Source organism: Phyllobates terribilis, unplaced genomic scaffold (genome assembly GCF_046119375.1).
Source record: "Phyllobates terribilis strain yellow unplaced genomic scaffold, ASM4611937v1 Scaffold_5__5_contigs__length_657084704, whole genome shotgun sequence".
In the NCBI taxonomy this organism is placed as follows: Eukaryota; Metazoa; Chordata; class Amphibia; order Anura; family Dendrobatidae; genus Phyllobates; species Phyllobates terribilis.
This window is the reverse complement of record NW_027362765.1, coordinates 391,652,299-391,675,703: the sequence shown is the minus strand read 5'-3', so window position 1 is coordinate 391,675,703 and position 23,405 is coordinate 391,652,299. Positions and strand designations below refer to the sequence as shown.

The following is a 23,405-nucleotide window of genomic DNA, read 5'->3' as shown; positions in this document are numbered from 1 at the left end:
CGCTCTGTCTGCATCCTGCCTGGGATCCATTTGCTGTGGAGCCACACTCCTAAGCTCCAGGCCTTCTTGGTCCTGGTCCTTGACCGGGTTGAGACATTTCTCATCTGCAACCTGCCCATCGTCCCCAGGCCGGGGTACGAGGGCTGTGTCCGCATCCGCTGCAGGTCCACACAGGATCCACGCTCAGGGAGGGAGATCACAATCCAAAGACCAGCGAAAGACCACGAACCAAAATGGCTTTCTATTAAATATGAAATATTAAGTGTCACTAAATTGTGAGTCCTCCACCCTCACCCACTAACTGGTTCCCCTAACTCTTGGTTCCCCAGTCTCCCTGTAACCAGGAGGGCAGCACCTGGTGCATTCTAACCCCCTCTGGTGGAGAAATGTGGTGTTGGATGCAAAGGTTGGGTCCCGACCATCACACTGTTCTTACCTCAGAGGAGGAACACTACACTCCATTAAAGAAGTGCAGCACCCCTGTGGTGGTCGAACCCTCAGGGGCGCCACCCCTGAGGGTTCGACCGCCACAGGAATGCTGCACTTCTTCAATGGAGTGTGGTGTTCCTCCTCTGAGGTAAGGCCAGGTGTGATGGTAGTGATCTAGCCTTTTGCATCCAACACCACATTTCTCCACCAGAGGGGGTTAGAATGCACCAGGTGCTGCCCTCCTGGTTACAGGGAAACTGGGGAACACAAAGTGGTAGGAACCAGTTAGTGGTTGTGGGTGGAGGAACAGTTAGTTAGTTACACTTCTAATTTCATACTTAATAGAATGCCATCTTTGATCTTGGTCCTTGTTAGTCGGTTCTTCGTTGGTCCTAGTTAGTCTTCTCTGCTAGTCCTTTTGGCTAGTGTTGGTCTAGCCTTCGCTAGTCTGTCGGCTGTCACTGTGCTGTCAAAATACTGTGTGTAATGTGACTTCCCTCCGGGAGCGCAGATCCTATGTGGGCCTGCACCGGCATGGGACACAGCCCTCGTACCCCGATCTTTGGGACGAGAGGTAGGTTGCAGACAAGGAATGTCTCAACCCGGCCGAGGACCAGGATCAAGAAGGCCCGGGAGCTTTAGAGTGTGGCTCACTAGCAAATGGGTCCCGGGGAGGATGCAGACGGAGCAGAGCACGCCACCTGTCCTCGCCTACCTGATCTATTCAGAGGGATTCCGGCTGCAAGAGGGGTACCAGCCCCCGACACCCGACCTCGTACTCTACGTCCAGGACGGGAAAGCCCGGTTAGGCCCTGAGGATCCCACCGGGCGTCAGATGGAGAGGAATTGCCACCCGACCCCTACACCTGAGAGAAGCTCAGAGGGAGACCCGGCCTATCTACACACGCACAGAAGGGAAAGGGTGAAGTCTGTAGTGCAGGAACACTCTGGTGTAGGGTCGCTACCAAACACTGGACTTCCTCGGAGGTAGTCGGACCCCCGTTCCTGGTGGCCGCAGGACTCCGCGAGGAGCAGGGAGTCGCCTTCCCGCTAACATCTCTGAGTGAGGAAAGCCTTGGAAGTTCACCCCTATGGCCTCCGGACTGTTCATTACGCGCCATACCACGCGATGCGGTGCCCGTACTCCCTGCGCTACTGCTACCCCCCTTCATCCTGTCGTGCCTGCCCTGAGGCCTTGCTCCGCCTGTGGGGAGCAGTGAGAACTTTAGCTGCCATGACACCAGGCCTCAGCGGACTATAGCAGCGCTGGTGACCCTTCACCAGACACCACAGGTGGCGTAGTCGTTAATCAGCCACTCAACCCGGAATAGCCCACACCATCTCTTTCTAATGTGACGGCCCTGAGCACGGGTCGGGCCCGGGCCACGGCTGCATCCCATCTCTTCAACGCAGGGCCCGACACCGAGTCCCCCAACACCCAGGGTAAAACACGGGCTTTCTGAGTAGAGGCGTCACATGTGCATGTTTGTGCGCATGTATGTGCTCTGACTTATAAATGTGGATGTGTATATGTGCTCTGGATATACATGTATGTATGTGCTCTGTGTATATGTGGGCTCGGTATATACATGTGTGTTTTTGCATATGCTCTTTGTATACAGGAGCATGTGTGCGGTATATAAATAGGTGTGTATGTTCTCTGTGTTTACACATGCGTATATATAGGTGTCTGTATCTGTTGTGTGTATATACATGTATGTGTGTAACATGTGTAGCACCCTGAGGATTCGGCTGCTACAGGGGTATTGCACCTCAAGCCAGAGGTGTGATATTCCACTCCCAGGAAAGGATGAAGTGTGGAACTGAGCTCAGTTAGCTGCATACACTACATACATCCCATTTCCGGGGGACAGATCGACGGTACTCCCACTAGGTATATGTGCAGGTACGACAGTGTCTGTCCCTGGCTGGAGTGGGAGGGGGGTGGAACATCCCAGTAGTGTAGGGGCAGATAGGGGGAGCAGTCTGGGTAAGGCTAGGAGCTCATTGGGTGCTGGTCACCTGAGCTCACACATAGAGGGAGTATATAAGGTGGGCACCATCTTAGAACAGGGTCTTTTGTAGAGGGTCAGTCAGTCCTGAGAGAGGTCCAGGAGAGCCTGCAGAGAGAAGAGAGAGAGGAGAAGAGAAGGACCCAGAGGGGAAGAAGAAGGAACCCCAAGAACCCAGAATCAGACCAGAAGGGTGAAGGGTTGGCACAAGGGTACCGGATCCCAAGCTGGCAGAGGCAAAGCACACCTTAGCCAGAGACCGGAGGTCGTGGGCAGGATCTGCCACGACCCTCACCAAGTCCACAAGGAAGGCACACCAGGTATAGGGTCAGGGAACCCCGAAGAGGTGCACCCACCAAGAGGCCCGAGGGAGCCGGACATAAGTGGACCCCTGGTGAGAACGGCCAGCAGAAAGGAAAGTCAGAAAGGGAGCTCAGGACCACGCTCCAGAATTGCTTGGGGGTTGGCCGAGTCCAGGACCTGGTGGACGCAGCACGGCTCGGGCGGTCACTCAAGGCCAGAGTGACCAACAGAACAGCAGTAAGTAAAAACCCTGAACTGCACAGCCCGACTCTGAGTCTTCTTACCATCCACACTGCACCTCCACTACCACGATCCTCTACACCTGACCCCCTGAGGCTATACCCCTCCCGTTGGGGGTTATACTACCACAGCTGCACACATACCACCAGCCTCAGCGGACCCTGCTGCAGCGGCGGCCTTTTGACCGCAAATCAACGGGTGGCGTAGTCGACACTAAGAACACTAACAACATCTGTAAAGACTGCCACACACGGAGTTTGACACCCTGGGCACGGACCGGGTCGCCGCCACTCGGAGACTACAACCCCCATCTGATCCGGCTCCGGGTATCCCCCAAACAGCACTGGCCCAGGGGGCGCGTCACATGCAGTATGTGAGTCACATATATTTTGTGTAGTATACACATTTATAATGCACCGCTGAGCTGGCTGTCAGTCAGTGGCGGAGTGTGCTTACATTTGCCACTCAGTATAGTGAGCAATGACTGAAGTAACACCGACACGCTTGCATGACTGAAAGCTGGCAACTCCCAGAAGAGTTAAAGCTCATCTTCTCCCATCTTCTCCTGGGTGCTGCACTTTCAGTATAGCGGCCGGGCACCCTGATAACACTATTAACCAGCAGGTTAACCCTACAGCATTATCCTACCTGACAGGTTCCTTTTAAAAACAGCCACATGTTTACTTCTGTTTCTATGCCTGACTATGCTCTGAGCCTTTACACCGCACCGTCCTCTGAAACCAGGAAAACAAAACTTGTGATTGTAACTAGAGAATAAATCAAACTTTGCCTTTGGAAACAGAAACAGTTGATCTGTACGGCATTTTTCGACAAGTGACCTGCCAATTTAGCGCTATTATTATAATCTTCTGAACTCCCATCGCGCTCTGCTCCCTGGTACCAGGAACAAGAAGAATTCAGAATGTAGCTTTGGATGTGACTAGAGAAGAAAGAATTCTGCAGGTTGGTAACAAACACAATTGATCTTCTTCACCGTACTGACTGACATGTGGTCTATAAGTTTAGTTTTATATGTATTACTATCCCGGGAGCTGCCACAGTGCATCGCTGTCTGGTACCAGGAACAAGAAGAATTAAAAATGAAGCTTTGAATGTAACTAGAGAAGACGTTCTAACTGGTGAGAAGGAGACTCGTAGCTCAGTTTTATTAGTATTACTATGCCCTTACGTTGCCTCTTGGTATCAGGAAGCGAGCAGAACTGTAGATGTAACTTTAGATATAAACGGAGAAGAAAATATAATTTGATTCAAAGTCAAATGAAGGGAGGCAAAAACTAGAAGAAATCTCCTGGATGTATGGATGCCCACCTGATGAAGATGCTCAGAGGACTTCTATGGCCGCGCAAAAGTCAGATCGCCCAAAAAACAATATTAAACGCCATTATTAATGTGCGTAATTGCAGTGGATGGGATACTTAGCAGTGGCGAGCTTACTGCACATGATGTTTTTGGCCGTGACCGAAATCCCACCTGAGCAGGGCCTGAAAATGGTGTTTTTCCAGAAGATTGTTGCTCCATTTTGGATCTTCCTAATCACTAACACGTGTCTACTATTCACAGCCCCAGATGTTTCCAGCATTCAGACCTTGTATGCAGGGAAGAGAAAAGGGGAAAACAAGGGGGAACATTGTCCGCGCTGTCAACACATCAAAAGTTAGCTTGTCATGTCCCATACAAGAAACAGGACTAATTTGGTAGCGGTCGGCCTCTCCTCCGTGTAATCGAATCGACATTGTTTTTTTATTAAAAATCAGACTTTGAAGAAGCTTAAAGCACAGATTTAGCAGAGCTGAGTTTGTCACTTGGACCATCTCATTGTCATGTCCCAATCTGTGATCAGGCCCTATAATCCAGGGTATTGCAGATGTCCACTTTCAGTAATGCTGTGCTCTTTGCTATGTCTGGGACCATAACCTGTTGTGGATTTCAGCACTCAAAAAATGTACTGTTCTCTCTTGTTTTGATGATGAAGATTATGGCTGCTGTATGTCCCAAGTAAAACATTTAATTTTCCCACAATCTTCGAGTCCTGAAAGCTGAGATCTGCATAATAGAGGCCCACTTGCACTCACTGTTTATGAGTAATTTAATAGAGAATTACTCTCCCAGTCAATAAAGAATGTGCTGCATCCCCCATGAGCAGCAAAGCAAGCTGATATTTTGCTGTTAATGCCCACCCAAGTAGACTAGCACCCCTCACCTTATCGCTTTCCCCAGGCGCTCATGTCCTCAAACCCTGGCCAGTGCCACCCAGCAGTGACCAAAAACTATTTTTTTTACAGCAAGAATTGAGAACTCCAACAGTTTTCTTGTTCTTTATCATCTAATGATGCCATTGGTGATTTTGGGGGGCAACAAGACTCCTGCAGGTGGAGAAAGGGCCAAGAGTGAACTCCATTGCTGAACCTGGGGTCCGACAGATGTACTGGTGCTGGAGAGGAAGCAAGACCAGCAGCCGGCACAACGTGCCAAAAAGGAGACCCAATGCCACTCCAACCAAGAATCTTCTACCAGAGAGAGAAGCAAGCCCTACAGGCATGGCAAGAGAGACCAAAGGGTTGTGTTGGGGGCTTGCGGGGCTGAAAGCAATGCTTACCCTGGTTGCTATTTTTCAAAGCCCACCCAAAAATTTGGTATGCCCCCCCATACTTTCTAGGTAAATGCTTATGATGCAACATAATGAAGCTGAAAAAAAGTGAAAGGTTTTGCTAACTGGATACAAAAGCATCACCACTCGACGAATTTGGGCTGTGTTTGGTATCTCAACCTCACTTGAGTGGGGCCATTTCTGCAAGAAATGTTCTTATACTCTCCTAAAATACTAGTTTGTCCACCATAATTCTTCTACTGTGACTAGAGGAAAAAAAAGTTGTCAACCATTTTGGAAACTGTGGTCACTGAGCAGTGGAACCTCTCATCGCAACTGGAAGGTTCTGACTAAACTGAGCTCTGGAGTCTAAAGGATCCAACAATTCTTCATCCATGAGGAGGGCTGGACTCAAGTTCAAGCAATTAGATCCCCAGGTCCTCAGTGGTGTAAAACTAATTGGCACGATGAGGCACAGATGGGTAGTCAAGGTGGCAGCCATAGGTCAGAACTGGGAGGTCAGCAACGAATGACAAATCCAGACGACGTAACAGAGACATCGTCAAAAGGTCAGGTTGAAGGTCAAAGGAGAAGGACACAATAGAAGGTGGGAAATACAAAAGGACAACAAAAAGGCCAAGTCCTGGGAAGAGAGGCAGCGTAAAAAGAGGGCAAGTGATAACTTATTTAGCTTCGCTCCAGCTGTTTTGTATGAGTCTGATTTGCTATTCTTCCAGAGAGCGGCCACACAATCAGCTTCTGTTCACTTATTCCTTTAACTCAATGGCCTTAAAGTATCAATGGAAATGATTTCAGAACGTGCAGATAATAAATGTAGTCAGTGACTAAAACAAACACACATTATCACGCCACACTCCCTGCCGGCACTTCCACCATTTATTTCCTTGACATCAAAAGGAAATGGGTAAGGATGTACTAATCTTAGAAGACCAAAAGGGCAACAATGTAACAACCATCAAATAATATGATTTCACCATCGTCCTGAAACTTGTATCGTTACTGACGAGGAGCCAAAAATCAAGGAACAGAGGAGGATTCCAGACCTGGGATTCTATAAAGAGGCGCCTCGTAACATTCTGTACCATGAAGGTAGAGGACAAGTCTGACGTTGTACGTTATCTACCGTACAAGCCATTATACTGTTATCAGCTGGGTAGATAGTCGGCTGTCCATTAAGGAGCTTCCATAAAGGCTCTTCTGTTTAGATTTTACATGTTTCTGTGCAGCCTTCACATTTTATAGGGCACATATTTGCAAATGGTCGTGGGGGGGAAAGCAAATTCCCTTTCCCTATATACTGAAAAAATATATAATTTTCTTTCAAGAACCCCAATTCTGACCCTCACCTATTAGAGCTGAGATAGTCTCTTGCTCTGGAGAACGGAACACATGAGCAGCCAATTAATTTTAATAGGCACTGAGCAATGCTTCATCTCTCCGGTGGGGGCACTGCAGGAAAATAGAACCTTCACTGTCAGGTTTGTCTCTCTACAGGAAGTGGGGCCGGTATTTGTCTCTGCTCCTCGTCTCCGGTCTACCAAAAAAAGTGCATATAGGTGCAACAGAGAGGAGGGCTTTCAGTTCAGGGCAGTCAAGCTCCTATAGTGCTGGAAGAATGCTGATGAAGAAGTAGCCACTGAAAAAGGGTGGATTGGCAAAACACAGAGCATGAGAATCCTGGGCATTAACTTTCAAGTGGATTTTTCTGCCAGAGGAGTAGGTGTGGACAGAGCAGAAGCTGCAGTCACGGCCGGCCAGTATCGGTGGGAGCGCCAAAGGGTCCGTCTGCCCCAAATAAGGCCAATAATAATAATAATAATAATAATAATAATAAAACCCCTGGCAAAAATTATGGAATCACCGGGCTCGGAGGATGTTCATTCAGTTGTTTAATGTTGTTGAAAAAAAGCAGATCACAGACATGGCACAAAACTAAAGTCATTTCAAATGGCAACTTTATGGCTTTAAGAAACACTAAAAGAAATCAAGTAAAAAATGTGGTACTCTGTAAGGGTAATTTTTTTCAGACCAAGCAGAGGGAAAAAATTATGGAATCACTCAATTCTGAAGAAAAAATTATGGAATAACCCTGTAAATTTTCATTTCCAAAACTAACATTGATGACATAATTTTTCAAGATGATAATGCATCCTGCCATAGAGCAAAAAACTGTGAAAACATTCCATGAAAGAAGACACATAAGGTCAATGTCATGGCCTGCAAATAGTCCAGATCTCAATCTAATTGAAAATCTTTGGTGGAAGTTGAAGATAATAGTCCATGACAAGGCTCCAACCTGCAAAGCTGATCTGGCAACAGCAATCAGAGAAAGTTGGAGTCAGATTGATGAAGAGTACTGTTTGTCACTCATTAAGTCCATGCCACAGAGACTGCAAGATGTTATTAAAGCCAGAGGTTGCGCAACAAAATACTAGTGATGTATTGGAATGTTTTTTTGTGTGTTTGTTTTTCATGATTCCATAATTTTTTCCTCAGAATTGAGTGAATCCATAATTTTTTCCCTTTGTTTGGTCTGAAAAAAAATTATCCTTACTGTGTGCCACATTTTTAATCTTGATTTCTTTTAGTGTTTCTTAAAGCCCTAAAGTTGCCATTTGAAATGAGTTTAGTTTTGTGCCATGTCTGTGATCTGCTTTTTTTCAACAACATTAAACAACTGAATGAACATCCTCCGAGCCCGGTGATTCCATAATTTTTACCAGGGGTTGTAATAATAATTGAGGGGTCCTCTTACATGTTCTGTTTTGGGGCCAAGGAGCTTCAGGTTACATCTCTGCTATGGTTGTAATATTTCATCACTTACCTTTTTTACGGGCAGATTTTCGATAAAAGTTTTCTGGCCGCAGATTCCATGATGTATCGAGCTCAGTCCCATCTCCGCAAGCTATTCTAAACAAATTACAAAAAGATGAAGGTTTGCAGAAATTTTGGGTCCAGCTGCTCCTCTTGGCCGCTGCTTCAGCCACACAGGTGCAATAAGCAGAAGGACAAGTCTAAATATCCCATAATTAGCGTCCATCTGATATTCTTTATAGCGGCTCCCTCCCCCGACGCCGAGGTACCGCGCGTTTGTATTATCTTGTATTCTTAATAACAGGGTGGAATTGTGCAGTCATTTTCTGTTGGCAATAACCAGGTAGAGTCTGGCAGGAGAGCCGGAATTACTGTGCTTGGACGTGACACAAAAGGAAAAATCATATAACTCATATTATTACAAAAGAAAAGTGTTAAAGGAACTTCACTGCTAAAGCTTCGGGAAAGGAAAAAAACATTTTTTTCCCAAAAATTGTGCCACTTTTGTGAACAGTTTATTTCTGTATTTAAAAGTTTTAAATATCAATAAAAAAATGTTGGAGTTACAAAAAGTAAATATTTAATTAAACATTTTTTGTTGATATTTTAAAATTTTACATAATATGAGAAAATGGGGGATAAAAGGAAAAATGGGATAAAAGTGCTGTAAAAACGCTTACTTTTTTTTTCACTTTCTCATTACTTTCTATGGGTGAAAAAAAGCTGTAAGAATCGGGATGCTGCAGATTTAAAAAAAAAAACGCAGCAGTTTTCCATTTCATTCAGGGAAAAAAAATCCAAGTTTGTGCATGAAATTTCTGAAATCTCACAGCTTTTGCTGATGCTGTAAAACGCCCCTATTTTCATAAAAAAAAAAAAAAAACTGCAAAAAAACAGCATCAAAAACACGTGTGAACATGGCCTTCCTGAGCAGCCTTTTTTTTTTGCGCCTCCCTAAAACTTTTGCACAGTACTGTATATTTTTCAGTTTTAAATTGTAATAAGAGGCAAAATAAAGACAAAAGAAAAAGAGAAGATTATGGGGGAAAATGCTGGGATATTTTTACATTTTTTGTGCATGTGAAGTAAGAGCCACACAAATAATCCACCTGGTGACGCATTTATTGATCCACTTGTAAAGCAAAAACAGAAAAAAAACAATAAAACAATATATTTTTGTAGGATACAATATATATATATTTTTTTTTAAATTGTACCTATACATAAAACAAACCGTAGCTTTTAATAGGCTGCAGATTCTGTGACAATGATTTTTTTTTTTCCGGTGTAAGAAATAAACTTTATGTAAAACTAAAGACAACAATGAAAGAAACAAATCTAGGAAATCTACAAGACTTTACTGGCAGACATGACTCGGATACAATTCTGTCTGTCTGCAGCCACCACTAGGGGGAGCTTCCTGTTGACTGTATCATCATTGAGCTCAATGGATAAATTGTATGCAGTAAACTCCTAGGTTCCCTCTAGTGGCGACTGCAGGTAATGAGAATTTTATCATTTTACTGTATATCTATGTAGCAGATTTGGAGCTTTGTATAGGAAAAAGTAAAGCTCAAACCACTAATAAAATATTACAAACATGTTCGAAACTGAATCATGGATTTAAAAGGTTTTAAAAACAAAAGGGCGTTTAAGGGGGTCGTTAACTATAGGGGGTGAGGGAGGAGAGGGCAACAGATGTAATGGGAGCTTGTCTCAATTAATCTCTATAAACCCAATTATATTCCTAAGTGATTATATAAAGGCAGCTGACTGTAGAGTAAGATTTGTCTCCTCCAGTGGAAAGCACAAGTAATTGTACATATAAAACACAATTTTTGTTGTGCTAATAGGGTAGAAAAAAAAAATACACAGTAAAATCAGTCATCCTTCTCTGGTGGTCCTCCAGAGCTGAAAGCAATATTATATTATATACCCACACATATATATTATATATATATATATATATATATGCTGGGGAAATAGAATATTACACGTTGGTTAGTTATAGGGAACCTGTCACCTGGTTCATATATATATATATAGGCATGAACCAGGTGATATGTTCCCTATAACTAACCGACGTGTAATACTCTATTTCCCCAGAAGTGGCCACTGCAGAGAAAATGTGCAGCCAGCTGCAACGATCAAATATCCAGACTCTCAGCGATTACCCCGGGCAGCTTCATTTCTAAGAGGGGTTATCATGAGAAGAAGGTCAGCACAGACAGTAATAACATATAAAACAGTGATAATTGTGCAGCTATTGTACTAAAAACTAAAATAAAACCCCAATAAATAGAATAAATAGAATACCAAATGTGCAACAAACAACCGTTAAAAGCGACACATAACTAAAACACAACAAAAAAGGCATGATATCCATAAAAACCAGAAGATAATGTTAACGTGATGGAGCTCCTCTATGCAGTACATACTTGTGATAAGTAGCGGAGGCCACCATGATAGACAGCTAATATAACTCGTTTGTTTTCCTAACAAAAAAAAAAAAAGACCCTCATCCGCCAAAACCTTTTTTTTCAGGAAGGTTTTTCTGCATATATACATAAAATATAATCATTATAGATAAACAACAATTTTGTCTAAAAATTACAGAATTTATTAAATTTGTATATTACATTATTTCCTTAGGGATAGCCCACCGCCTAGAGACCAGAAAACCGAAAATCGGTCCTTCAGTGCAAACAGGACCATGGATCTCAGCTTCCTGGACGAGTACAACTTGGAGACCAGATTTTACTATTCCAAACGAGATACGACAGACCTTCTGTACAATGCAAACATAAAGCAAAAACAGAATATCCATATCCCTCGTAGAAGTTCCAATGTCACATCAAGGGGAAGCGGGACTTTAAAGGGGGACCATGAGCCGGGTTTACTCCTTTAAACAATATCATCCACAGGCTGCACAGAGCCCGTCCATTGGGGTTTAGCGCATGTGCAAAGTGTTTGCCCGTCTATGAGCAAAGAAATCAGTTTTGGTCGGCGCCAGTGCCAGCAATGATGATCCAAAAGTAAGATCAGGACTAAACCAAAAGGGCATTCCCTCTGATGTAGAGCTAAAACCCTGTGCATAAGGGTTGTCCTTGTGCACGCAGTGTCGGACTGGGGTGCCAAGGGACCACCAGTAACAGTGACTCTGGTGGCCCACTGTTCAGCTAAATGCAAATTTACATATTCGTGCCAATTCCTGCATGGGGTCCCACCAGGGGATTTTCCTGTTCTCCTGTGGGCCAGTCCGAGCCTGCGTGTGCAGTTGTCCGAGTTCTAATGATCCAGAAGTGAGATTTGGATCGTGGCACATGCAAGATCTGATTTCTATGGTCACACAAAGGCAAACATTGATGTTGCACGTGCAGAGTAATTACCCTTGTGCCGGCAGAGTAATAAACTTTGGTTGCACATGTGCTGGTACTAATGACCCAAAAATGAGCCTCGGAATGGTGCATGTGCAAGCCAAAATGGATTACTCTGCCCACACAAAGGCAAACGCTGATGTAGACCTGAAACCCGGCACCCGTGCAGAGTAATTGCCCTTGTGCAGGCAGAGTGATCTACTTTGGGTGCACATGGTACTAATGACCCAAACATGATCCTGGAATGGCGCATGCACAGAGTAAAATTGATTACTCTGCCCACACAAGGGCAAATGCTGGTGTAGAGCTAAAACCCGGCACACGTGCTGAGTAATTACCGTTATGCAGGCAGAGTGATTAACTTTGGATGCACATGTGCTGGTACTAAAGATGCAAAAATGATCCCCGGAATGGCGCATGCACAGACTAAAATTGATAACTTTTCCCATGCAAAACACTCTCCACATGGGCTGGATTTCAGCTCTACATCAAAGGACCAAGGGCACATTTATCAAAGATCAACAAGGACTCTCCGCCTGTGCACTTAGCGTACAATATAGGTTGAGAGCTTTTCCTGACGTATACGGTAATGTTCCTATAGGCCCCCATTCACTAGATGGAGGCCAAAAGTGTGTTCTGCCAGCCTGAATCTGTCTACTTTTAGTGTAAAGGGTTTGTCCGGCCTTGGGGTACAAGTCTCCTTCAGGACACCCATTTTATACTTAGTGATTGCAGATTTTCACACCAAACCTGGACAACTCCTTTATGGGGCTGGCTGCACACTTGTACACTGTGAGGATAGTGGGCAGTCGGTCATGTGACCACAAGTATGCGATTTGCATACTTCCGGTCACATAACGACTAGACGTGTTTGCTCTCACTCAATGCTCTTGCATTGAGCAACGCCGTGCACGTCTAGTTGGCACATAACTGCATGTATGCAAATCGAATACATGCAGTCACGCGCCTGCCGCTGGGGAATCCTCACAGTGTGCATACGCCTGACAGTGGGCACAAACGTAGAGTGGAGCTAGCCTTAGAATCTTCCTATACGCCCTGTGGACACGTTGCAGGAGTTCTTCAAAGTACTTTTAATACGCTATGCGGCTCTGTAAGTGACTGACGGAACTTTTTCAAACTTTTTTTTTGAGGTCACAAGCGGCAGTGGGAGTGGTTTATAGCGGTAAATGCCAATTTCTATATTACATATTCCCTAAACTAATTGCCACTAGTGGTATCAAATAGTCCGGCCACTTCCTACTCCACGTCAAGTTTGGGGTATCGGTGTGCACCGCTTTCAGTGTGCAGAAGAATTAGATGGCATAATTATGTAGGAATCCAGAGTGGCGGCAAAGTGGGCACTATTAGTAATCATCAAATTAAAGGAGCACTTAGTGCAAGGTTTGAGAGGTGGAACATGAATCTCGGACTCTTGGGGATTGCAAGGTTTGAGAGGTGGAACATGAATCTCAAACTCTTGAGGAGTTCAAGGGTTGAGGGGTGGAACATGAATCTCGGACTCTTGGGGAGTTCAAGGGTTGAGGGGTGGAACATGAATCTCGGACTCTTGGGGAGTTCAAGGGTTGAGGGGTGGAACATGAATCTCGGACTTGTGGGGCCCGATTCATCCAGATTGGCATTTTGCACATCAGTCCTGACGATGTGCGAAATTCACGCCCGTGTCCTGCACCTAACTCAGGGTAACGCTGTATTCCTTTAACCCTTTGCAAATACCATTATTTCAGTGCCCCTGTCCCACTCCAATGCAGAGGATGATTGCATACAGAATGACTACAGTGTTATGTATCTATCCATATGTATCCATACCACATTACATACATGTGCAAAGACAAAGTATCAACATTGTTGCGCATACCAAGCAAAATTTTAGTTATTTACTGTGATTCTTAAAGTCCAGTGTAGCGTCTATAATACATTTTATATTCAGAATTTATCTACAATGACCCCTAGATAGACCCAATCCCGCCATCCCCAGCCGCACCACCAGTCATAGAGGGGAGTCAAGGCATAATATCCTAAAGGCAGTGAGATAATGTAGCATTAGAGCATTCCATAAAACCATTGCACAGAGCCCGGGAAATGTGCCGAAAAATGGCCATTTTTGGAATAAAAACAGATGAGATATTTTAGGGGTCAGCCGTGGTCCTAATTACTTTAATGAGCGGCCATATTTCCAATGAGATTGGTGGATAAGAGCACCAGATTGTAAAAGGGGTATTTCCATCTCTACAGGACAAATGAGTAAAAGAAGTGAGTCCCTGGGGACCAGCACAATGGGAGTCATTCGGCCCCCGATAAGATAGAAGTGGCAGAACTCGGATGGAGGGAGCCGCGTCGCCACCTATCTTTTCATTTTCCACCTGGATGTTTGGGGGACCCCCAGTTATTCAAGTGGGTGCAGGTTTCAGCCATTTATAGGATATCCCTTTGGGCAAGTTGGGAATATCCCTTTAACTGTGTACAATATCGACCTAATGTAAAAATATAAAATTATGATTTTATTCTATATTAAAACCTTTACTGCTCAGATACTATAAGGAAAAACATTTTGCAAATAGTCTTGATGAAAATAATAATAGTAAAAAAAAAACTCCAACCGTTTCGGGGTTCACAGCACCTATGCAGACCTATGTATCGATAAAACGAATACATGTAGTACATGAGAAAAATGAAGAGACGCAAACCATGGCGGCAGGATCTACATAGAGTTTGTTTGTAGACTGTAGTGATGTAGATACATAAATCTGCATAGGAGCTGTATACACAAAACGGTAAGTTTTTTTTTATTTATCAAGACTGTTTGCACAATTTATTTATTTATTTTTTTTAAAGAATAGATGCAATATGAGTGTATATACCCATGGAGGGAGGTTTCAATGCAGCACTCACAAAAAAAGGCATTTAGGAGCCACCACTAGAGGGAGCTAACTCAATAATATGTGAACATAAGACACTACGAAGTGCTCCCCCTAGTGGTGGCTGCAGTCAGCTACAGGGCAGGAGACTAAATGAATAAAATAACACTTTTCTTCAACGCTCTGCATGTCTTATAATAAAATGGTGATTAAAGGGTTTAATAGGGAAGGTTTTTTTTATATATTTATGCATTTTAAGGAGGAATAATAGAGGGGTGTCAAAATGCCAAAAAAAAATAAAATAAAATAAAATAAAAAATAAAATAAAAAACAAAAAAATCCAAAATTGTTATTTGATAGAGAATGCAAAATATTAATAAAACATGGCGGAACAGACAGGTTCCTGATGCGAGTTTATAATAAACGCTGTCAGTGATTACTGTCGCTTTATTTTTTAATGGTGCCGATAAGAGTCAAGTGAAAATTTAGAGGACGGCTTTGGTGCGGTCTGTGAGGTCAGACCGGTGATTTTTCGGCAGGAACGTGCTTTATAGGGTTCAACCCCTTTGACACTGCTCGGAGATTTCTCCTACCTTGAACACGTTAATCTCACAGCAGCAGGAGAAGCCGAGCATATTAATACCCAGTTTAAGGGAAAATATTTAGCATAAATTGTGATTTATTGATCCAAATTTGTTTATTCTACACACAAGTCCTGTAGGAGGTCTTAAATCGGTGATCGACACTGAGAAGGACCGCCCACTGGACTCCTAAGCTTAAAAAGGGCAGCGATTTAGGTAAATAACATACCAGTAACACTAAATCTTTTTCCATAAACCCATATATCAATCTGCTCAGCTCCTCTTGCTCTATAACACGCTACCGACTGAACTGCAATGTGACAGCTTCCCTTTCTACGACTGATCAGTACAGAAGTCTCTATGCGGTGCCAAAGGGCTTTAATTACTCTCCGGTGCCTTGTAAATCATCCTTGGTTCCGATTTCCCCAATGTGACCTTCTAGCTTGTATCTGTGTTATAGCACAAGACTATTTTAATAGATTTTTTTTCCCCTTTGAATTCAGAATGGAAACAATAAATGGTACCCGCCATTGTCGTCAGACATTTCTCCTTTTGTGGCGGCACTATTCTTGCCGGCAAGATAACCAGGAAGGGTCCCGTCCTGTACAACAGAGAACCACAACTTTGTCCCTTTTCCTATGAAGACATATAGGTTTGGTCTTTAGATGTATTAGGCTGCAGAAATATTAAAGGGGCTCCTCCCAAGAAGACCACACCGGGCATATTGGGTCAAGGAAGCCTCGCGTACATCCCAAGTATGAGCAAGATACTGGATGATCCTTGGATCCTTCTTCGCTCTTTTCCTATGTAAAGGGAGTCAACTGGAGACTAACATAGTCCATAGGGAAGGGGGCATGGACACCACCTGAACGGTCCCCCTCAGGAGCCGTCTCAGACCTGGTCTATATGTAGAGAATAGTTAGTTTCTGAGCAGTCGTAATGGCTTCTGATTATTCCCCGTAGTCATGTCCAGGACATACAGTATAAGATCCTCGGGGGCGGGATAAGACCATGGGGGTGGGATGAGGTCAAGGGGATACACCCCTGAGATGCCATCTGTATAGCTGTGTAAGAGATCTTCAGATGTAGCAGACGTTCCCATCCCACGTCCGAATAGTCAGATCCTATTTACACAGCGCTTGGTTGCACAAGGCACAGACAAATACAGTTTCTCTTTGTGCTTCCGGAGCTGAAATCAAAGTGCATGATATATTATTATTAGTAATAGACACATAAAGACGCTTTCTGCTGATAAATCTGTAAGTAATAATTATATAAACATCACCCGATAATGATGAAGAGATAAGCGTCTCTGTACATTCACCGCTTATCTCGGCAGTCACTATTGCAAGAAGTTACTTCTTTGCGCCTTTTTTTTACTAATTTTTATTATCTGCGTTTTGTAGAATTTAAATAAGAATAACTTTCTAATATACTTTGTGCCCAATTCATTATGGAATTTGTCCTTTCTACTAATTTTTGGTATTTTTAAAACATTTTAATTTGAGCCTTTTTTTAAGTCTGTTTTTACATTCGTGACTGTTTTTTTTTTTGTTTTTTTTTCAGACTTATACTTTTTTGGCCGATTCATCAATTATGACACTTAAAAAGTCGCAAATTTTTGGGGGTGCAGATTTACGCCAGTCTTTACTCCCTTGGAGTGAACCCGAAGTTTTTGAGCAAATTTTGCAAAATGTTATCAAAACACGAGACTTTTTGTTATGAAAAAAAAAAAAAAAGTGTAAAAAAAAAAAAAAAGGTAAAAGACAAAAATAAAGAGAAATTTTGATTTTCTGCAAAGTTCATCAACCTTTTGCAACATTTTTTTAAGTATTTAGCGCAAAAATAGTCAAGAAATACCACAAGGCAAAAAACGACTATGTTCTTTGGACTTACCTGTTGCCCCCATCAACGATTTAGGGACTTTGTAAGAACAGCATCGTGAACAGAAGCCGTTTCCGCAGTTACTGCAGTTTCTCTGTAAAGCAAAATCGGATGCTGGTTATATCAACATTACAACTACAACGTAACAACCTATTAAAGGGGTTGTCCAGACACTTAAAGGGTTATCCCTATCGTTAAAATTAAAACAACTTATTTGGTGGGGGTATCAGGAAAAAGGGTCTGAAATACCCAGTTGGAATTAAAGGGAGTATGCCATCCAAAACTGACAGTATGAACTAAGCACATAGCATTGCAGGGAATGAGGCCCATATAGAAGTTGTACCTTTATTCTTCTAATCGCTGCCTTTGTTCTGCAAAAACTGAAGTTTAATCAACTATGCTAATGTGGCCGGTGCACCCTGGGTGTGGCCGATGCACCCTGGGTGTGGCCGGTGCACCCTGGGTGTGGCCAAGAGGCTCAGCGCACCGCACCGCCCACTGCAGAAACTGAAGTTTATTCATCTATGCTAGTCAGGGTGCTTGGTGCACCCTGGGTGTGGCCTGTGAACCCTGGGTGAGGCCGATGCACCCTGGGTGTGGACTGTGAATCCTGGGTGTGGAAGGTGCACCCTAGGTGTAGTCAAGAGGCTCAGTGCACCACTCCGCCCACTGGCTCTGCATATTCCCACTCCGTTCACTGATGATTGACAGTATTGGCTTATCTGACCTTTCTCTGCAGTCAATAGAGGGATATGCAAAACACGGTGTATTAACATACTGGATTAAACTTCTAGTCGCCTCCTTTCAGCAGACACTGATCACAAAAGAGGTTATTCTTATAGGTCTCCATTCCCTAAGAGGCTATGTGCTTAGTTTATAGTGTCAGCTTGGGCTGACGGACTCCCTTTAAGCGTGTTCTGCCACTGTTCCATTCATTCTCTACTGGACTGCTGCAAAAAGGGGGGCACTGTGCTGGTCTTCCAATGGGGCATTTCAGAGACCGCTTTTGGGATTGGTGGAGGGCTACTGAATAGGTGATAACTCTTAATGGTGGGGATAACCCTACATTAATATTAATGCTGTAAAGTAATAAAATAAGTAATATTCATCTTACCAATCCCGTTTCTGCTGTTCCAGTGCTTCCTCCATTGGTCTCTGTGCTTTCTGCTTCTTCTGAACACACATGTGACTGCGGCTGCGATCAGGTCGGCTCAGGTGGAGCAGTGAGTACAGACACCGGCTCGGATGGAACAGGAATTACAGAGACTGACGGGGACATTGGAAGCACCGGAACGGAAAAGCAGCCGATCGGTAGGGATGCTGGGTGTTGTAATATTGATCTAATATTGATGACCTGTTAAAGTCATCAATATAGTCCTAGATGACAACTTTAAGTAACAAGAGGATTTTTCTTTTTCGCTTTTGCCTTTATGTGTTGCAACAACTAAATATTTTTGGCTATAAGTCGTTATTTCTAGGACGAGTCACATATTTTATATGCTTAACTTTTAGTTACTTATATAACAGTGCTTAAATTAAGCAAATTAATGAAAAAAATATATATTTTTTACAGTATTTACCATTAAAATTTATAGAAAAACAAACTTTGTTTTCAAGATTAGTGAATTGATGCAACGCAATATATACAGTACAGACCAAAAGTTTGGACACATCTTCTCATTTAATGATTTTTCTGTATTTTCATGACTATGAAAATTGTACATTCACACTGAAGGAATCAAAACTATGAATTAACACATGTGGAATTAGATACTTAACAGAAAAGTGTGAAACAACTGAAAATATGTCTTATATTCTAGGTTCTTCAAAGTAGCCACCTTTTGCTTTGATGACTGTTTTGCACACTCTTGGCATTCTCTTGATGAGCTTCAAGAGGTAGTCACCGGAAATGGTCTTCCAACAATCTTGAAGGAGTTCCCAGAGATGCTTAGCACTTGTTGGCCCTTTTGCCTTCACTCTGCGGTCCAGCTCACCCCAAACCATCTCGATTGGGTTCAGGTCTGGTGACTGTGGAGGCCAGGTCATCTGGCGTATCACCCTATCACTCTCCTTCTTGGTCAAATAGCCCTTACACAGCCTGGAGGTGTGTTTGCGGTAATTGTCCTGTTGAAAAATAAATGATGGTCCAACTAAACGCAAACCGGATGGAATAGCATGCCGCTGCAAGATGCTGTGGTAGCCATGCTGGTTCAGTATGCCTTCAATTTTTAATAAATCCCCAACAGTGTCACCAGCAAAGCACCCCCACACCATCACACCTCCTCCTCCATGCTTCACGGTGGGAACCAGGCATGTAGAGTCCATCCGTTCATTTTTTCTGCGTCGCACAAAGACACGGTGGTTGCAACTAAAGATCTCAAATTTGTATTCGTCAGACCAAAGCACAGATTTCCACTGGTCTAATGTCCATTCCTTGTGTTCTTTAGCCCAAACAAGTCTCTTCTGCTTGTTGCCTGTCCTTAGCAGTGGTTTCCTAGCAGCTATTTTACCATGAAGGCCTGCTGCACAAAGTCTCCTCTTAACAGTTGTTGAAGAGATGTGTCTGCTGCTAGAACTCTGTGAGGCGTTGAATTGGTCTCTCATCTGAGCTGCTGTTAACCTGCGATTTCTGAGGCTGGTGACTCGGATAAACTTATCCTCAGAAGCAGAGGTGACTCTTGGTCTTCCTTTCCTGGTGCGGTCCTCATGTGAGCCAGTTTCTTTGTAGCGCTTGATGGTTTTTGCAACTGAACTTGGGGACACATTCAAAGTTTTCCCAATTTTTCGCACTGACTGACCTTTATTTCTTAAAGTAAAGATGGCCACTCATTTTTCTTTACTTAGCTGCTTTTTTCTTGCCATAATACAAATTCTAACAGTCTATTCAGTAGGACTATCAGCTGTGTATCCACCAGACTTCTGCACAACACAACTGATGGTCCCAACCCCATTTATAAGGCAAGAAATCCCACTTATTAAACCTGACAGGGCACACCTATGAAGTGAAAACCATTTCCGGTGTCTACCTCTTGAAGCTCATCAAGAGAATGCCAAGAGTGTGCAAAGCAGTCATCAAAGCAAAAGGTGGCTACTTTGAAGAACCTAGAATATAAGACATATTTTCAGTTGTTTCACACTTTTTTGTTAAGTATATAATTCCACATGTGTTAATTCATAGTTTTGATGCCTTCAGTGTGAATGTACAATTTTCATAGTCATGAAAATACAGAAAAATCTTTAAATGAGAAGGTGTGTCCAAACTTTTGGTCTGTACTGTATATATTTTTAGAAAAAATATGTTTATTGATTTTTTTTTGTGTTGCACTAGCATTTTAACCAAAGCGTGTACACAGAGACAGTCCATGTAGTTACTACCGGACCCTTGAGCAGGCAATGGCTCATTTTGCCCCTTATAATGTCCAAAGGAACTGGAGAGGATAACAGTATGGAAGACCTTTTGTCCTACCAGTGGTATTGAGGGTGGTCAACAAGTACCATGCTCTCCAGTAATTGGGATGAGCCAACATCTGGAAGGGTCTTGGTCTTTGGGGTACCCCCTCTCCTACATACGGTACATCTTGCATTGCCAACTTTGATCCAACCCTTGGATCAATATCAAACATATCTGGACGGCTCAGTCTGCAAAAAGTCACGGATGTGAACAGCCCCATAGATTATCATTGGTACACGTGCAATTGGTGAAAAACCCTGACAGCCCTCATAAGAGAGAAACTGACATCTGGATGAGCCCTAAGGAAATCATCTAAAAATGTAAAAACAGCTATAAAATCTCATTATGGAGGTCTTCATGAAGTTTTTTCAAACAAATGTGTACAGGGTGTTGGGGGCCACGCACACTAGAATGGCGGATGAGGGGGCCCATGCACACCAGGATGGGGGGTGAGGGGGCCCATGCACACCAGGATGGGGGGTGAGGGGGCCCATGCACACCAGGATGGGGGGTGAGGGGGCCCATGCACACCAGGATGGGGGGATGAGGGGGCCCATGCATACCAGGATGGGGGGATGAGGGGGCCCATGCATACCAGGTTCGGGATGAGGGGGCCCATGCATACCAGGTTCGGGATGAGGGGGCCCATGCATACCAGGTTCGGGATGAGGGGGCCCATGCATACCAGGTTCAGGATGAGGGGGCATGTATACCTGGATTGGGTGCATATAATATATGGGGACAGATATATACCAGGATGGGGGATATTAGTACAGAATTGGGGGACATTACCCCTATAACAGTGTCAGTAGAAGGCCCCCTCCCCCATAACAGGGCATCATGACCACATTTGTTGCTTCAATTTTTTTTCTATTTTCCTCCTCTAAAACCTAGGTGCGTCTTATAGTCCGAAAAATATGGTAACCTTGTACATGAGAAAAAAAACAAACATTTAATGGATTTAATGGTTAAAAGGACAAAGAAAACCCATTAATATTTTCCGGTAATTAAAGACACATACCCTCTTCTTCAGTACTGAAAAGGTTGCGTTGCATCCATTACATGTACCTGCAAAATAGAAAAAAAATATAGAAAACTTAAGTCTAGTGATACAGAAATGATAATGAATGCTGAAAATGACTCTCTGGAATCAGTGTCCAACAGCCTGTCCTTCATACAATATACCGCTATACACATTATACAGACGGGAATCTGCGAGAACTTTCAGCTTGTCTCATCACAGACCGCCCCCTTCACAATGCCGCCTGTGGGCGATCACTAGTCCTTGCTGCTCCTGCTCTGGGCACCTTCTCTGAAAGCTGACGGAGATGCTGCAGAGAAATATAATATGTCATTGAGGCCATTCAGATGTATGGACGTCCTTCAGTGAAGTTTTCCATTCTGATGCAAAGAGCGGGACTTCTCACAGCTGATAGTTTGCTACAATGGTATGAAGTCTAGGCAATAGAATGGGCTGACGCATTTCACCTGCACCGAGACATTGTTTCAAACTACGGATGCAGATTGTCTAGGCTGCAACATTATAGTAAACTCCCATCTATGACAACAAGCTTTAAATCTCTTAATATCATTAAGTTTGTTTTCCAATTTCCGAAAACCTTCGTCCTCCATTTGCAGCTTATTTCAGAAAATTAAAGAAAAACAAAACTGCACTTTACTCACCCTCCCCGGGTTTTCCACCGCTGCTCCTGGCGACTTTAATTGTCTGCAAAGTTGATGTAACATTAAGTCACATCAGAGAAATTGTCCAAGTTGACAGCATGGAACGCTCTGAGCTCACTGATTGGCTACATAGCTGCCGATGGGACATCAGAGCTGCGGGCAATTCAGACACTAGTAGCAGCGGTGAAGGGTTAAGCGCTGGACCAGGGGAGGACGAGTAGGTTAGGTTTTCAAAAAAATGCAACAGTGTTTTTCGCTGCGTTTTTGGTGAATGAAACTAACTTTATTAAATATGCACTGTAGACAAAGCACACATAATCCACACCAAACAAATGTCGAATCAGCTTTATTCTCATGGGACCGTGGTGCGGATACAGTTCTTCGATCCGGACGACTCGGTTCTACAGCCGATACAATATAAATTCTGCTTTAAGACAGAACATCTCTTACAATGAAACGTTCATCAGAAAGCATCCTGATAAATGGGCAGGTAGCGCTGGGAACGTACATCACAGGAGACCCCAAACCATTATCCCGCACAGAACTCCCATTAATTCACGATCCAGCTCCGACAGCTGAAAGGCACCAACTCCGCAGCTCCAGCCCCATCATTAACTCGGGAATAGAGAAGAGCAAGTGTTAAGTGTAATGAAGTCTGTGTCATTCGTGGAATCTATCCTGGAATTCCTCATGGCTACGGACAGCTTGACAAGCGTATGCATTATGTGGACGCTGACAACCCAAGACCCGGAGATGTTGCACAGGCCTCTCTGTAGAACAGCAGTCATTTACAATGAAGGCCAGTGCACCTCTGGTGGTGATGTTATATACCAGGGGATGGGAACGTAACACGCACCGGCACAGCGCTCACATTACATACACACGCATGGTGCCGAGGTTGATGGAAACCAATGACAGGTCCGTACGCACTTTGGGTTAAGCAGACACATTCCTCCGCTGTTATTTCAGGTGTCTGACAACGCTCAGTTCTGCACATATCGTAAGTAGATGCTAAATATTCAAGATTAGGAATGTTATAAAATCAGGCAATGTTTATAGGGAAATGTCGCCCGGACTATGCAGATGGCAACTTTCCGAATGGGTCTTGTAATCTGCAGAGATTATG

The 23,405-nt window shown here is 43.7% G+C and overlaps 1 protein-coding gene across 4 annotated transcripts in view; it reads right to left on the bottom strand.

The window, feature by feature from the left end:
- Positions 1-9,531: 9,531 nt before the first annotated feature.
- The window catches only part of ZFYVE27 (zinc finger FYVE-type containing 27), an 89,773-nt gene continuing 75,899 nt past the window's right edge, over positions 9,532-23,405 (bottom strand). For all 4 annotated transcript variants that reach the window (XM_073684984.1, XM_073684983.1, XM_073684985.1 and 1 more), the window contains 3 exons: positions 21,618-21,664; positions 17,158-17,239; positions 9,532-16,450 (listed from right to left, as the gene is read on the bottom strand). In XM_073684984.1, the coding sequence (XP_073541085.1) occupies positions 16,386-16,450; positions 17,158-17,239; positions 21,618-21,664 (194 nt within the window). In that variant the 3' untranslated portion in view covers positions 9,532-16,385. The remainder of the gene's footprint in view (positions 16,451-17,157; positions 17,240-21,617; positions 21,665-23,405) is intronic.